This window comes from Hemicordylus capensis, chromosome 3 (genome assembly GCF_027244095.1).
Source record: "Hemicordylus capensis ecotype Gifberg chromosome 3, rHemCap1.1.pri, whole genome shotgun sequence".
In the NCBI taxonomy this organism is placed as follows: Eukaryota; Metazoa; Chordata; class Lepidosauria; order Squamata; family Cordylidae; genus Hemicordylus; species Hemicordylus capensis.
This window is the reverse complement of record NC_069659.1, coordinates 337,913,693-337,927,437: the sequence shown is the minus strand read 5'-3', so window position 1 is coordinate 337,927,437 and position 13,745 is coordinate 337,913,693. Positions and strand designations below refer to the sequence as shown.

General features: G+C 46.0%; 1 protein-coding gene across 2 annotated transcripts in view; it reads left to right on the top strand.

The window, feature by feature from the left end:
• TNFSF10 (TNF superfamily member 10) overlaps nucleotides 1-6,261 on the top strand; it is a 30,224-nt gene extending 23,963 nt beyond the window's left edge. The window contains exons 5-6 of one of the 2 annotated variants that reach the window (XR_008319672.1): nucleotides 1,217-4,044; nucleotides 4,106-6,261. Coding sequence is in view for 1 of the 2 variants with exons in the window: in XM_053310639.1 (XP_053166614.1) it covers nucleotides 1,217-1,677 (461 nt within the window). In the remaining variant the exon portion in view is untranslated. Of the gene's footprint in view, nucleotides 1-1,216 lie in introns of both variants that reach the window. The other variant, XM_053310639.1, reaches the window with a different exon arrangement.
• Nucleotides 6,262-13,745: the final 7,484 nt, after the last annotated feature.

Sequence of the window (13,745 nt, the reverse complement as noted above, 5' to 3'; positions counted from 1 at the left end):
AGCTCCAAATATAATTGTGTTGCTTATAAATTCAGGCTGTTTTTAACATTCTCAATGGTTTCAGCTGGAGAATTTGTAATTGTCAGATTAATTATTTTTTCTACATAATAGAGCTATTTTGCTATAAATGACATGGGGGGAAAGAGTAAATCTGTAACTAAATTCCTTTCCCCAGTGGGCATTTAGGCAATTTAGAGAGGCCGTTCCAGGGGGAATTACTCCCTAATCCATCAGCTGGGGTCAATAGGGAGCAATAAAATGCTGTGACCCAGCAAAGCGGATGTGTTTAATTTAAAGGCACAGGGGCCCCAAAAAGCAGCCTTAGCATTGTGTCTTGACCACACTGGACAGGCTGACGCTGCAATAGTGTTTTATTACACTCCCAAAAGTGATCACAAATCGGATCTGAAAAAACACAGGAGAGGAACGCAGAAAACTGCATTTTTATTTTGATATCCTCCTCCTCATAATCTACATGCTCTGTATAAAAAGAGAGAGAGAGAGAATGTTCAGAGGATGGCAATCCAAAGAAAAGGGCAGCCCAAGAAATCCATGAAGATCTAGTAGATGCAGATTGCTTTCTGATTAAATTGGACCTCTGAAGCTTGGAAGCAACTGGATAGCCACACCCTTCAGGAGTCCCCATATGTTCCCAGGCTGGTAGAGTTGGCCTGCCATATAGGAAAGCTGGCTGGCTTCTTTTAGCTATGGCACTCTCTTCATTTCATTTTCAACAACAATTTTACATTCCACTCTTGTTCAGACTTATTTATTTTTACATTTATATCCTGCTCTTCCTCCAAGGAGCCCAGAGCAGTTACATTGGTTATGGTTATCCTCACAACAGTCCTGTGAGGTAGGTTAGGCTGAGAGGTAAGTGGCTGGCCCAGAGTCACCCATTGAGTGTGATGGCTGAACAGCGATTTGAATTTGGGGTCTCCTAAGTACTAATCCAACACTACTCAACGCTGGCTTCGTGCTGCATTTGTACATGGTCCCTTCACCCAAATGAACAGGGACTTATGCATGATCAGAACAATTGCCAGGTGCTAGAGTATGCACAATCCTCTGGTTTGGAATCAAAACTGGTCACGGGTGGGCTTGGGGTTGGGTTTGAAACTACTTGCAAAATATTCTCTTTTAAAAGTATTTAAGGGTATGGGACTTGTTCTGTATTTTGTATGCCTAAAAGCTGCTTTTTATCTTCTCCCACCAGTCACAGATCTGTCATTCAGAAGAATGTTTGGGTACAAAATCAGCAACTGGGAGCCATCCAAGAGAGCACATTCCTTCCTCTACAATGTAGGATTGAGGAATGGGGAGCTTATCATCCCCCAAACAGGCTTCTACTATATCTACTCTCAGACTTACTTTCGGTTCCGTGAACCTGAGAATGAAGAGTTTGATCCCAACCCTGAATCCGACAGCGTCCTCAACCCCAAGCAAATGGTTCAGTACATTTCCAAGTATACGGATTATCCAGACCCCATCCTGCTGATGAAAAGTGCAAGGACGAGCTGCTGGTCCAAAAAGGCAAGCTACGGACTTTACTCCATATACCAAGGCGGAGTGTTCCAGTTAAAAAGCAACGATCGGATTCTTGTCTCCATCAATGATGAGAGCCTGGTGGACATGGATAAAGAAGCCAGTTTCTTCGGAGCCTTTCTGATCTCCTGAATAAAGCCCCTCACATTTCTAAATGAAGCAGGTTTGAAATTCTGCGAAGAGGAAGACCACTGCAAAATTGGAGCAGGACTCCTTATTACCAGATGAACCAGCACGAAGTGGTGGTCTTGCTGAGAAACAAACAAGCCACAGCCATTATAGCCTGTCAAGAAGATCCAGTGTTGGTGATTGCAGTGGCCTGGTTAGAAGTTGTAGCACCATGCAGCAGGCCTGCCAGATCTTTCTCCCCCCAGATAGGTTAATTTTGGAAAGGAGTGGGGGGGGGGGGGGAATTGCAGAAGCCCTGTTCCAGAAAATCACACTCACCCCCAGGGTGCATGCCGCCCACTGCATCTGCCGATGGAGTGCAAAACAGGGAGCAGGATGGAGTAAGACATGGAGCTTGGCATCCCTGAATTATACTTGCGGTAGGCATGTGCTTTTCTGGAATAGCAGGCTGTGTTTGCTAATCTGGGGGCTGTTGCATCTGGCTAATGCATCACACCAGGGTACGTCAGCCCAGGGACTGGGTGTATGCAAGTTATACACATTGTGCAAATGCCAAAATTGTGCCGTGTTACACAAGAGTAAGCCCCACTGGAAAGGAGGGGGCGTCCGCTTGCATAATGTCGTCTGCACCATTTTTGTGTTTGTGCAGTGTGCATAACTGTCATACACGCAGTGTTACTGGGCTGCTGTACCTTCGCGTGGTATGTCAGCCTCTGATGATACAGGTGACCCTTGAATTTTTTGGGTTGTCTTTCATGGTTTTTCCTTTTTTGTGGGCAACTTCCTTGGACACCAGTTTAGTTATCAACAGTGGTCGTTTTGTGTCTTTTGTGGGGGTTTCTTCTTTAACTTCTACATTCCAGTCCTGTGAATGAACAAAGATACCCGCCCCCCCCCCATCATAACTAAATTTGTGTACAAGGAAGTTGCCTGTGCCGCTGCTCAGGTGAGAAGTGACTGAGGATATTAAAGGGCTTATTCCAGCTGAGAAGTGACTTGGGCTGTTCAAAGAGGTTTAGATTTTAAATTTTCAACCCTGTGCACAGCTTCTCAGCTGAGAAGCAGCTGGGAGAACTCCTTTAATTTGTTAAATCCCCGTCTGCTTGGCGCTCGCACATCGAGTTGCTGAGCACCATTTTGTGCAGATCTGGTTTCTGCGCTAGATCAACCCTCACACCATGAAGTCATTCGTGGGAGGTTGAATGCTTGTACCTTCACCTCTTTGAGGAGCCTGTGCTACCGCTCAGGAACCTAACTCCATTTTTCAGAGTTGGATAGCCTGGGTTTAACATTTGCTAATTTAACTTTCATGGAACATTAACCCCATGATATTAAAGGGTCTTCTGTATCAAGGTGCTCAAAAACGTCGTGGTAGGCTTCCATTGACCCACGATGATCCCCAGAACCTTTTGTAGTGGAGTGATACCGAAAAGAGCTTAGCTACCTGTTCTGAATTACCACATGGAACATCCCTTCTGGGACTGGGTCACTTCAGGTTGAAGAAGCTGCTTAGCAGAAGGCTAGAACACGTTGCTTCCCTTCCCAGAGTCCGAAGTGGTACAGTCCCAGGAAGGCTAGGTCATGTGATACTTCCAAACCTGTCACTCACCCTTGGGCAATCTGTGTTGGAAAACAGAACTTGCATCTCCTTTTGATATGTGCACCATGAATCGTAATGATCAAATTGATCAGATTACCTCAGTGTTGTAAAAGACGCCCTATGCGACCCATTTTAGAGGCTGAAAACTGATCTACTCGTTGAACTTTCAAGCAAGCCTACTCTTATATAAGAGAAGCCTTGCCTTAGCATCTTTTACAAAATAATACATGAACAAGAAAACAAAAAAATCTAGCAACGCAAAGCATTTCAGCATGAACACTGGAGACCTGGGTGCCTTCCACAGCAATCTGAGCTGCCGAAATCAGCAGATTAAGCACCATGGAAGTTAAGAATTGTCACCTTCTGATGTCTGCACAACACACTTAAACAGCAGGGGCTGCTTTTAAAGAAAGGCAGCCCTAATGGGAGCTGATTCAAGTCCATGATGCTGCTGGGATACTTAAAAGTTGCACGTTTGTGCTTCAGAGAGGTGAGCAGATCTTGCAGTGGGGAAGGAAGAGATGGTATAGAAAGGTCACAGCACAGAGTAGTTCTGGCTACTCACTTGTCCACCATCTTTAGTAAGTTGAAGCTTTTCCCACCACTTTATTGAGATGCCAGGAAAATGTTCACCCCCTTAATGTCCCTCTTCAGGGTTGACAGCTTTTTGACTGGTTCTTGTAACTATGCCTCGAACACCGGCTTAGTGGGCTAACAGCGAGAGTGTGTTATCTATGCCAGGGCTGCACAGCTTCGGCCCTCCTGCAGATGTTGGCTCACAACTCCCATAATCCTGGACCTTTTGGCCATTGAGCCCAGAGATTGTGGGAGTTGTGCAGCCTTGTTCTCTGCTGTGCCAAGCCTTGGGTATATCAAGCTGCTATTTAAAGACACAGGAATAGGCTGGGCCCTTTTTTCTTTTGTAGTCACCTGGCAGATGTCTTTGAGAGGGCTTCTGTATCTTAAGACTTGCTTTGAAGGGACCATTCCAGCCAGTGTGGCTTCTTTGGTCAGTGCCACACGAGCTAGGTCCTCCCTTCTGTGCGGCTCCGTTCAAGAGCTGTTTCAAAGCCTGTCTCTGGCGACCTTAACATTGACTATTAGAATCATGCCTAATCAACTGCTAGGCAAGAATGGGCTGTTCAGGTGCATTTTCACACCATTGGGCAGCCTCTATTCATTACCGAGGAGCAAAGGAGCTTGGGAATTGAAGGTTGCCAGGTGTTTCCCCTGGTGATGTTTCCTGTTCCTTTAAGAGGCACTGTATGGGAATGCGGTCCCTGATCACATCCACTAGCCTGTTCTGTTGCCTGCTCTGTGGCTCAAGCCTGGACTCCAGCCTCTGACTTGAGGTGAGAAAGAAGAAGATGGTGGACAAGGAAACCCATTCAACCAGGAAGAGCAAACACCGCTTTCTTTGTGGAGTGCTTCAGTGCAGGCCTGCTCAACTTTAGCCCTCCTGTAGATGTTGGCTTACCACTCCTATAATCCCTTGCTATTGGCCACTGGCTGGGAATTATGGGTGCTGTAGTCCAAAAGCAGCTGGTGTGGGGGCAAAGTTGAGCAGGCCTGTTCTAGAGAGATAGGCACCATCTCTAGATAAAGAACTGTCAATAGAATATTGTGAGGCTGTTTAGACAAACTCTTTTTCTTTATAGTAGTTCGAGGCTCTGATTCAGGTTCCTTAATGATCAGATTTAAAAAAAAAACAACTATTGCAAGTTTATTGGTTTTTATTCAGTTGCCAGCTGCATTGTAAAACCACGCCTATACCCTTTACTCTTCTAGAGCAGTTCTTGAGTTTTGCCTGCCTTGTGTCTGGAGGCTCTGCCTTTAAGAGCTGTGTGGCAGGCAGAAATTCAACAGGTGTTCATGATATGGAACTGTGGTAATGGAAATATTGTTTGTTTGAGGAGCCTGTTTTGTTGCTCCTTATAAGAACTCGGGCTCTCTCCTTAAAAAGGTGGCAGCCCTCTTAGCTATGATAGTCACCACTCTGGGAGACTGCAGCAAGAAAAATACCTGAGCTAGAGGATTCCTTTATGAGAACAGGTAAGTCACCTGTATGGCAACAGGTAAGTCACCTGAGAAGCAGTACCAGTCATACATTACCCAATTTTCCTGTTGCAGTTGGATCCATTGAAATAAGGCAAGGTTCTCAGCCTTGAGTCTCTGGCTCTTGTGGGACTACAGTTCCCATTATCCCAGCCACAGTGGCTGGCCGTTGTGACTGGGGATGATAAGAGTTGTGACCCAACAACCGCCGGAGCCCAAGGTTGGGATCCCTGAAATAAGGTAAGGAGGCACAACCATCCAGATCTGCACACCTGCCCAGAAGAAAGCCTGCTCGGCTTGGGTATTCTGCACTTGGCACCACTTTAAATATGTTGCATGAATGTAAGAAGTTGGTAGAGATCTACTGCAAGGAATCTGTTGACCATACTTAAGTTTGGGGGGGGGGGGGATGTGGAAAGCGACCCAATGCAAGTCCGTGTTGTGATCGCTCCTTGCCATGTTCTCCATGGGTCACTTCAACTCACTAAACTGGCCAAAGCTATACTGGCCTCCTACACCCACCCTTCTTAAGCAGAAAATTAGGGCAGGCTGACTCCATAACATCCATCTCAGAGGATGTATTGCAGCTACAGATATATCTTTTCCGAGAGTGCATTGGGATCTCAAGAAAACAGCAGAATGGTAGAAAAGTGTTAATCGTTGGTTTCCAGCAGTGAATTTGTGTGGACTTAAGATTTTTCAACACCTTGATTATCACATGTAGCACATCGTGTGTGTGTGTTTGTGTATGTGTGTGGTTTTTTTTAAACACAAGCACACATATTGGGAAACTGAGGCAAATTAGCAGAAACATTACAATTGTGTTTGGGTTTTTTTGTTTACCAAAGTGTACATTACTTGCCACTTCTGATCCTACAAATTTTGTATTTGTTTTTTTATAAAAAGAAATGACACTTTTTTTTAACCATTAATGTAGCCTTTCATTGTTGCATTTTCTTACCTGGGATTTTGTGACACCACATTCTTAGGGTTGCCAACTGGCTGGGGAAGCGGGGGAGGGGGAACAGACTGGGAGTGGGGTAGAAACCAGACATGGAGACTATTCACAGGACCGCTTGAAGTCCGGTCGTGAGTCAGCGGAGCTCCACACCATGGCAACTCATGAGGAGACCCCCAGGAGGCTCCAACAAGCATTCCAGCCTCGGGGCGGGGTCTCCCCAAATGCCCCGCACACTCTTGGGTGTTCTGGCGGCCCCCAACTTGCACCGCCCTTACTAGCTACGTGACAGATCTGGTAGTTGTGTGGGCAGCCCATCTGGTCGTTCAGGGTGAGCTTGCTCGTCTGCGGGGAAAACGGGCTAAGCCTCATGATCTTGAAGTTTGATATGCAGAAATCTGCAGGTGAAGCTTTTCATGGCAGGGAGAAAAAGATATTCACCTGCTGATTGCTGAAGCTCAAACTGCTGCTAAAGGGGCAGAGGCTAGGTCTAAATAGCTTCTCCCAGTTGTGACTGTCATGGGGAAAAGTTGCATTTTCCTGCGACTGAAAAGCAATTGCAAAAGGATATCTTAGTGCTGGAAAAGGTGCCCCAAAGGGTCAGAGTGTTGGAGCTTGTGAAAACGTGTGGGGCTCTTTCAACGAGACTTCCCAACCTGGAGTCCCTAGATATTGTTGGACTACAGCTCCATCATCCTTCGGCCATTGTGGCTGGGGATGATGGGAGCTGTAGTCCAACAAGATCTAGGGACCCAAAGTTAGGAACTTCTGGTTTAAGAAGAAGAGGGCAGGGAAAGGCATAATAGAGGTCTGTAAAGTTATGCCTGGGGTGGAGTGTGGTTGGAGAGTATTTATTAGAAGCATTTAATATACCGCCCACTCCAAAGACCCTGGGCGGTTGTTTCTCCCTTCCATGATACCAGAACATGGGCTCATCCAATGAAGTTGACTGGCAGTCAACAGAGGATGGGCAAAAGGAAGCATTTCATACAATGCATCATTATTTCACAGGGTTCACTGCCAAAAGCGATTGAGAAGACCACTGGCTTGGGTGACTATACAGGGGGATTAGACACATTTTTGGTGGTTGAGAAGTCTATCCAAGGCATTGGCTATGATGGCTAAAGGGAGTCTCCATGTTCAGAGGTAGGATACCTCTGAATACCAGCTGTTGGCAGGGCAACAACATAGGAGGACTGTTCCCTTCGAGACCGATTTGTGGGCTTCCCAGTAGCATCTGGAATAAAATGAAATTTTTCTCTGTCTCATAAGAACCCAGGGTCATCCAATGCTGGGAGATCCAGGACAAACAAAAAGTTTATTTGCACAATATATGGTTAAACTGTGGAATTCACTGCCCCTGGATATGGTGATGGCCACCAATCTAGATAGTTTCAGGAACATTGGTCCATCTACACATGACTGGCAGTGGCTTCCCCAAGGCTGCAGGCAGGAGTTTCTGAAGATAGAGTTTCTATCTTGGAAGATCCACTAGTGGCTTCATAGGAGCAAAACATTTCATTTACAGGGTTCCCAACAATAGATAGGATGAAGAAAAATCCAAGTAAAATTGATCCATCTGGCCAGGATGATTCTTTAAGAGAGGAGCAATAAACAATATAAGCATCCCTACAAAATTGGCAATACAGAATAACATGAACAACTGACTCTATATCCCCTGAGCCACAAGGGCAAGGACATAATGCATATGGAACTCTTCTATTTCCCGTCTAGCAGTGCAGAGGGAAGGGCATTCAAACGAGCAAGGGTCAATGCTCATTAGCCTACTGGATGTCTGTTCAGTTCTTATCCATCGGGAAGACTGAGCAACCCACAAGATACCAGGAGTGTGATTGGTTGCTGTCCCCTCTTCTATTCAGAGATGAAATATACAGAACTCTGTGTGTCTTGTGACTATAGCAAATTCTTTGTTCTAATGTATTGAGTTTGTTCATTAACAGCCAAAAAACCCCCCACCCCATTACACTCACATAATACCCATTCTACTGAATTATCTATTTTTACTCTCTAGCTAGCAAAATTTAATAGAGACACTTTTCTTGTATCACCTACATACCGTGCCAAGGAATGTGTTCTGCTGAACTTAAAATTTTTATATATATATATATATATATATATATATATATATATATATATACACACACACACACACACACACACACACACACACACACATATACCCGTGTTTCCCCGAAAATAAGACAGCGTCTTATATTAATTTTAGCCCCCAAAAATGCACTAGGGCAATTAGCAGTACATCAGAAATTACTGCTAGGTCTTACTTTTGCGGTAGGTCTTACTCTAGTGAGAAACACAAAAATAATGTAAAATGACCACACTGTTCAAATGAGAATGCCTTCTGCTTCAGGACCTCCACAGTGTTTTAAAAGGGGTTGGACAAATGCGTGGAGTCTAGGGCAATGGCTACTAGCCCTGGTAGGTGTATATTTCCACCAGCATCCGAGAAGGCAGGGGTGGTTTTCCCCTTTCCCCCCCTTGCAGGCTTCCCAGAGGCACCTGGCTGGCCCATACATGACACAGGGAGCTGGGCTGGATGGGCTTTTGGCCAAATCCAGCAGGGCTTTTCTTACGGACCAATGTAGGAAGCAGGATTCTGGAGCAGACTAGCTGCCTGTTTGATCCAAAAGGATTCTTGCACTGCTGGGGGAAACAGAGTCTTCCTTGTCCCAGCTATCACAACTGGCATGACTCTGGCAGGGCTGCCTAGCAATCAGTGGCATTAATGCCGAGATGTAAAAACAGTTGCCAAAAAACAACTTGCTCAGGCATTAAAAGATGTCACTGCTGCACTTGCTGAAATAACACCCAAGAATTTGCAAGAAACAAACCCACTAATGTACAGTGCAGCAACAATAACAACACAAGAGCTCGGATACAAGATCAGTGGACCTGTAAAAAAAAGAAAGCAGTACATCACCTAAATGGAAGATTAGATTAGAAAATAAAATCTCCAGGCTTAGATCAGATGCTAGTAAATTGAAAGATATGAAAGACAAGAAGCTGAAGAATGAAAACACCAAACAGTATCTGATCCAAAAATACCACCTAGATTCAAGGAAAATTAGAGCAGTCCTGGAAATAATAAAACAGCAAATAACAGCAGTGTCAAAGAAGATTAGCAGATATGAAGCCAAAACTACACAACACAGGCAGAGAATCTCCAGTTCCAGTCGAATCACACATTTTGTTGAGCATTCATTCAATACATTTACAGTGTACAAAAGTACAGATCTAGACACAGGTACAATTATTAGCACGGTAAGTTAAATGCAGGTACAGCAAGGCACTTCCTAGCTGTTCCCTCCATTTCGGGGGGCTGTATCCATGTCCACTTTTAAAATGAATACAAGGTGCAGTCATTCATCCAAAACATACATGTATGTACAGACATCTGCATGCAGGCACAGCACAACGTCCAAACAGAGCTTGGAGCAGGAGTGGTCAACTAATCGTGGTGGGGTCATGGGAGCTGTAGTCCAAAAACAGCTGGAGAGCCTTAGGTTGGACTCCCCTGTGCTGGACTAGGACCAGGGAGACCCGAGTTCAAATCCCCATTCAGCCAAGATACTTGCTGGGTGACTCTGGGCCAGTCACTACTCTCTCAGCCTAACCTACTTCACAGGGTTGTTGTGAGGAGAAACCTAAGTATGTAGTACACCGCTCTGGGCTCCTTGGAGGAAGAGCAGGATATAAAATGTAAAATAAATTAAAACAAAAAACAGCTCTGCTGGATCAGGCCCAAGGCCTATCTAGTCAAGTATCTGATTTCACACAGTAGTCCACCAAATCCCTTTGGGGAGCCCATAAGCAAGAAGGGAGGAACTGCTCTCTCGCTTGCTGTTGCTCCCCTGCAATTGGTATTTAGAGGCATCTTGCCTCTTGAACTGGAGGTAGCCTATAGCCATCAGACTAGTAGCCATTGATAGACTTGTCCTCCATGAATTTATCTAAGCCTCTTTTAAAGCCATCCAGACAAGTTTTTGTCATCACGTCTTGTGGCAGAGAATTCCATAGGTTAATTATGCATTGTGTGAGAAGCACTTCCTTTTGTTGGTCCTCAGTTTCTTGGCAATCAGTTTCCTGGGATGACCTCTGGTTCTGCTTTTATAGAATTCTCTCTATTCCATGCATCATTTTATACATCTGTAAAGTGTGCCGTTGAGTCGGTGTTGAATTCTGGCAACCACAGAGCCCTGTGGTTGTCTTTGGTAGAATACAGGAGGGGTTTCCCATTGTCTCCTCATGCACAATATGAGATGATGCCTTTCAGCATCTTCCTATATCACTGCTGCCTGATATAGGCGTTTCCCATAGTCTGGGAAACATATCAGCCAGGATTCGAACCAGCAACCTCTGGCTTGCTAGTAAAGTCATTTCCCCTCCTGTTGTCACCTCTTTTCCAAACTAAAAAGCCCCAGATGCTGAAGCCTCCTCATTAGGGAGGTTATTTCATAAACAGGGTGCTATCTATGGCCATTCTACCTGGGGATCATGGAAGTTGTAGACCAGCATCATCTGGAGACCCAAGACTGAGAACCACTGGACTGGATGGTCTGATCCAGGAACAAAATTCTCACATTCTTAGCTAAAATGCAGCTTGTCTCTTTGGCCACGAAGAGTAAACATTAAACAAGAATAACAAACCCAGCTGTATGCAAGGTTCTCTTCTGTGCACGCATACCTTCAACCACAATCACAGGAGTCAAAGTAATGCACTTTATTCCTTTATTGTGGAGCACTAACTGATGGATGCGTAGTGGGGATGTAGAAAGGACCAGTTTGTTGGGAGGACGTTGTCTTCAAAGCGGACCATTTGAAAGCCATGAAAGTACACTCTGTCCTTGTGTGATGCGAGGTTACCGTAAATCATTGAAACATAATCTGCAGGAGCGTAGGCCATAATGCAGCTATATGACAGAAAGGGGACCCTCCAACAAACCTCGCAAAAGCAAAGAGGAACAACGGTTAAACCCACTAATCAAATAATCCAACTCCTCCTTGCTTTTCTGTAAAATGATGGAAACATGTAACCTTTTTTAACTGATAGATCCCCCCCCCTTTCTGCTGGTCATCTGTTTTTTACTCTGAGTTTTAAAATATTTCCATGACAACAAATTGTGATGCAACAAGCTCAGTGAAAGCCATGAAGAGAGAGAGAGGGTGAGGGAAGAGAAAGAGAGAGGGGGGGGGGGAGAGAGAGGGAAAGCCTGGAGAGAGAGGGGGTGTGTGTGTAAGAGGAATGAAATAAATAAGTCAGAGGGAGAGCTTTGATTAAAACAAACTCAGAATGGGGAGGGGGACATGTTGTATATTCAACCCTCTGTTCCTTGTAATGGATTTAGTAGTTCAGAACTAAAACAGAGAAGCATCTGCTTGGCATGCAGAAGGTCCTAGGTTCAATCCCTGGTACCTCCAGATAGGGCGAAGAAAGACGCCTGCCTGAAACCTTGGAGAGCTGCTGCTAGGGGTGTGTGAGCCAGCTCAATTCGAACCATGGCTCAAATCAAACCGGCCTGGTTCGCGTGGTCCATGTTTGGATTGGACTGACCTCATTTCAAACCAAACATGTTTGGACTAGTTGGGGGGTATATTGGTAAAGGGAAAGGGGGGCTTCCCTGCAGTACTTACAAATAGTGTCAGCGGCTGTGGCTGTGGGGGTTGGGGGGGGCAGCACCCGCACCCTCCCACCCCTGCTGGCCTCCCCCAGAGTAGCCAGGGCCAGTGGTGTCCTGGTTTGGCTCTTATCTGGCCCAGTTCTGTTCTCTGTGCATGTCAGAGGCCAGAATTGGGCTGGAGAAGGCCTGAACTGAGTTATTAGGGGTGTGCATGGAACTGTCTGGCCTGGTTCAGTTCGAGGCCGGACCCCCATCGTCAACTTCATTGGATGAGCCCATGTTCTGGTATCATGAAAGGGAGAAACAACCCCCCAGTTCGGTCCAGCCCCCCATCGAACCTCCCCCCCTCCAGTCTGGTCCGGTCCTGGACCGATCTGTGAATTTTTAAAAAATTAAATTAGATTTTAAGTACCTTTAGCCCCTTCGGGGGGCTTGCTGAAGCCAAGGGGGGGGGGTTCCACGCGGGTTCTCTCTCCCCCCACCGGCCTTTTTCATCTCCGCTGCGGCTGGGTAACTGAGCATTTTTGGCCCTTTCGGGCCTCCGTATGAGCGCGTGCCCGCCATTTTGGCGGCCGCCGTGCATGTGCCAATGCCCTCTGCAAGGACACAGCTGCCGGACCACCAGACCGGTCAGCACATCCCTACGAGTTACCACAGGCTAATCTGAGAGAGGCAGGAGGGGGAGTCACTGCTGCTGCCACCGCCACTATTTGTAAGTACTTCAGACTTCCCTCCCACCCCTTCTAGGCTTAGGGAAGCCCCCGCCCCTTCCCCCGTTACTAGTAAAGAGGAATCTTCACTGGATTCCCTTTCACCAGTATACCCCTAAATCGGTCCGCGAACTGGTTCGAAACAGACTGGAGGTCGAACCGGGTCCAGTTCAACAAGAGCCTGAACCAAGCCAGGCCAGTTCGAATTCGGTTCAAATCCGGACCAAGCCAGCAAAAATGGTTTTGTGCACACCCCTAGCTGCTGCCAGTCAGTGTAGACAAGACTGAGCTAGATGGATCAGTGGTCTGGCTCTGTATAAGGCAGCTTCCTATGTGAGAGCCGGTGTGATGTACTGGGCAGCACGTTGACATGTGCCTTTAATAGAGGTCTGTGGTTTGTTTAATAGAGATCGGCTGAAATCAGCAAGTGAAACTGTTTATGGCATAATCTACTACGGAAGCTCCAATTGACATTAATGGGACACCTGTAAGGATCAGCTGAAAATGGCTCAGTGGAAGAGCATCTGCAACCCTAAAGCAGGCAAACCTAGAAGACCTGGGTTCAAATCCCTCCTCAGACACAGAGTCCACTTCTATGCTTCTTTAAGAAACTTGGTGCGTCTCAGCCCACCCTACCTCACAGGGTTGGTGTAATGATACATGGGGGATGGACACTCTCTAGACTGCTCTGAATTCTTTGATGGAGGAACAGAATGAAAAAGTGAGAAATAAACAAACCTCATTTGAGTACATACATTAGAATTATAGAATTTTAGAGCTGTAAGGGGCCTTGCAGGTCTTCTAAGAATTCAGTGCAGGAAACTGCTGTGGAGGTAGGCATCCTCGGGCTCTTCAGCTGTTTTTGCCTATGACTCCCATCAACCCCAAACACAATTTATTTTGGCTAGGGATGATGGGAGTTGTAGTTCAACAACAGTGGGAGAGCCAAGATTGCCTAACCCTGTGCAGTAGCATCCCATCATACCTCTGTCTGAAAACCAACAGCAGCAAAGGAGAGCCTAGCACTGCACCAGGCAGACTGTTCCATTGCTGAACAGCGCTTGTAGTTAGTAAATCCCTCCTATTGGCTC